Here is a 3,415-nt window from a genome sequence, read left to right as displayed (position 1 = left end):
AACAGTAACTTGGGTAGGCTGGATGAAACGCCGGCTCCGATGGAGGAAGTGCAAGGGTTCTCTGGGAGACCACAAACGGTTGAATTTCCGAGGGAGGCAATCGGAAAGCCGCCTGGGAAACCTACGACAAGTAGTGGTAATGGTAATATCACATCCCCACTTCCTAGTGAAAATATGGATAGGTCCAATAGATTGATTATTACCCCTGTTGCCCCGACCCATATGGACACGAATTTTGGACTTCCCCATGGCTGTTTTGGGCCATTCCCTGTTCGTGACATAGGCCCACCCCACACCCCAAGCCAAAACCAATCGATTATCGGATCCTTAGGTAAAAGGAAAAGGTATATGATTTCCGGTTCGGATCTACCTACTAATACAATAACCCCGATAACAAGTCTATCTGAATCAGAACCCCCCTCCCCGATTGGTGCGACTCACCAACACAATAATACAAGAACAATTGAATCCTCCCATACTACCATCGATCTTAATAAGCGACCTGAACTTTCGTCCAAAGGTACTTCTTATATACCTGTGGATTCAACTAGTTCTACTTTGGTAGAAGTAGAAAAAACTATTGAGGTTGGAAAGGAACTGGGTTTTGAAATTGGTTCTTCAAACCCGGTATTACTGGATGTAATGGGAGCAATCAGAGAAGAGAACATACCCCAATGAACTTTTTAAGTTTAAATGTTCGGGGAATAGGCGAAGATTATAAGGTTTCATGGGTCGGAAGGTTAATAACAAGATATCACAAAACATATCTAGGGGTGCAGGAAACACAATTGTCAGATGAAAATGAGATAGATGTTCAAGGCTGCTGGGGTAAGGGAGACTTTGGGTCTGTAGCAACGCCTTCCACTGGAAGATCAGGCGGATTATTATGTATTTCAGATTCCCGTTTATACCAGGTAGATGAAGTGATAAAATCGAGGCACATTATAATCACTATTGGGAGGTGGTCTGGTATCCAAGGCCAAACGATCTTTGCAAATGTATATGGGCTTCATGATTCACAAAACAAGAAAAAGATCTGGGAAGATCTTATCCAGAGTAAGTCTTCTAAGAATGGTACCTGGATAATTTTTAGCGATTTCAACACTGTAAGAAGAGAAAGTGAACGATTCAATGGGTATGTCCTTGACTTGGAACAAAAGGCCAGAATAAAGTGGACTATAGACGGAGATGAGAATACTCGGTTTTTCCATGGGTATGTCAATATCAAGAGAAGCAAGAACATTATTCATGGATTGATTATCAATGGATCCTGGAATACAAATGTTTCAGCGATTAAAGATGAAGTGTTTGTATTTTATCAGAGGAAATTTTAGGATCGTTGGCCCTCTAGACCAAAAATTACTAATAGCAACTTTAACAAGCTTGATTCCTCTTCTAGCTCCAAAATTGAAGAACCATTCATAGTCGAAGAGATCAAAGGTGATGTATGGGCATGTGGGGGTGATAAGGCCCCCGGCCCGGATGGATTCACCTTCGATTTTATCAAAAAATACTGGGAAGTACTCAAGGGGGATATTATCGAATTCGTTAAACACTTTGAGAAGTACGGGAAGCTAGAGAGGGGGTGTAACTCGTCTTTTATCACTCTCGTCCCAAAGATTAAAGATCCTCTTCATCTTGGAGATTATAGGCCAATTAGTCTAATTGGATATTTATACAAGATAATCTCCAAGCTCCTAGCCAACAGGATAAAATGGGTAATTGACAAGAACATTGGTGAGGCTCAGACGACATTTGTGAAAGGGCGGAACATTCTTGATGGACCTCTAATTGTTAATGATATGTGTGCATGGGCTAAGAATGTAAAGAAACAAGCTCTATTGTTCAAGGTGGATCTTGAAAAAGCTTTTGATTCTGTGAACTGGGAATACCTTGAATCTATCATTCTTCAAATGGGATATGGAGATAAATGGAGCATGTGAATTAGAGGGTGCCTACACACAGCTAGACTTTCGGTTCTCATTAATGGATCTCCTACGACTGAGTTTGAAATGGAAAAAGGTGTGAGATAGGGTGACCCGCTCTCTCCATTCCTGTTTATAATAGCAATGGAAGGGCTTAATGTTGCGATGAAGAGGGCCTGCCAGAAAGGCATTTTCCATGGAATAAAAATATTGAATTCTGATACGATGATCTCGCATCTATTGTACGCTGATGACGCTATATTTGTGGGAGAATGGAGTCAAGAGAACATAAAAAACTTATCGAGGGTGCTACGATGTTTTCAGGTGACCTTTGGATTGAAAGTTAATTTCAATAAATCCAGGGTGTTTGGTATTGGAGTTGATATGGGAGAAGTTACCCGTAGGGTTGGGCCACTAGGATGTCAACTAGCCTCGTTACCATTCAATTACCTTAGTGTCCCTGTGGGTTCAAACATGAAGTTGATGAAGTATTGGAAGCCCATAATCGATAAATTTTATGCGAAACTGTCTCCATGGAAAGCAAAAGCACTATCCTTGGGAATAAGACTAACTCTGGCTAAAGCGGTTCTTGGTAGCCTTCCATCCTACTTTTTCTCTTTATTCGTGGCACCGACGGGTGTCATAAACGTTCTTGAGAAAATTCGTAGACAGTTCCTTTGGGGAGGGAGTGATAACAAGCACAAGATAGCGTGGGTATCATGGGACAAAGTCGTTGCACCAAACGATAAAGGGGGACTAAGTTTAGGCTCTATTCGGGCCTTTAACTTATCATTGATTTCTAAATGGTGGTGGGCATTAAAAACAAACCAATCAGCTTTATGGTGACGAACAATTATGGGTCTTCATAATTTCAAATAATAAGCCTGATCATTACCTAGCCAAGAAAAATTTACCGGGCGTTTGGAGGAATATTGTTGAGACAACGAATGATTTAAAGAGTTTTGGCATTAACTTTCAATATATATTAAAGAAAGAGGTGAAGAATGGAATGTATACTCTTTTTTGGATGGATGGGTGGTGTGATGGTGAACCTTTCAAAACGATGTTTCTTGTACTGTATCAACTGGAGAGACGAAAAACTTGTAAGATTATGCAAAGGGTACTATTACTGGGCAGATATGGGACTGGAAAACTACCCCGTCTTCTGCTAAAGAAATTCACAAGCTTAACGGTTTGATTAATGCCATTGGAAATTTTCAACCAGCCACAGGAACCGATACATGGAAATGCCCTAAATCGAATGATGGTATCTACCATGTAGATACTCTCAGATTAATAATTGATAATACCGAACCGGCGAATAATGAAGAAGTTATCCCGTGGATTCATGATGTTCCAATAAAGGTTGCAACCTTCATTTGGAGAGCTAATCTGGAACGCCTTCCAACAAATACAACACTATCAAAAAGAGGAGTGTCGATTACAAACGTCACATGTCCACAGTGCATGCTGGAGGATGAACATATTAG

General features: G+C 40.7%; 1 protein-coding gene across 1 annotated transcript; it reads left to right on the top strand.

Annotated features, from left to right (window-relative positions):
• Window positions 1–2,069: 2,069 nt before the first annotated feature.
• LOC145139939 (uncharacterized) lies at window positions 2,070–2,771 on the top strand. Its single transcript, XM_079073591.1, has one exon. The coding sequence runs from the start codon at window positions 2,070–2,072 to the stop codon at window positions 2,769–2,771; it is 702 nt and encodes a 233-aa protein (XP_078929717.1).
• The last annotated feature ends 644 nt before the right edge of the window (window positions 2,772–3,415 follow it).

This window comes from Lactuca virosa, chromosome 9, assembly GCF_052849685.1.
Source record: "Lactuca virosa cultivar CGN04683 chromosome 9, Lactuca_virosa_CGN04683_v6, whole genome shotgun sequence".
In the NCBI taxonomy this organism is placed as follows: Eukaryota; Viridiplantae; Streptophyta; class Magnoliopsida; order Asterales; family Asteraceae; genus Lactuca; species Lactuca virosa.
This window is presented reverse-complemented; position numbering and strand designations above follow the sequence as displayed.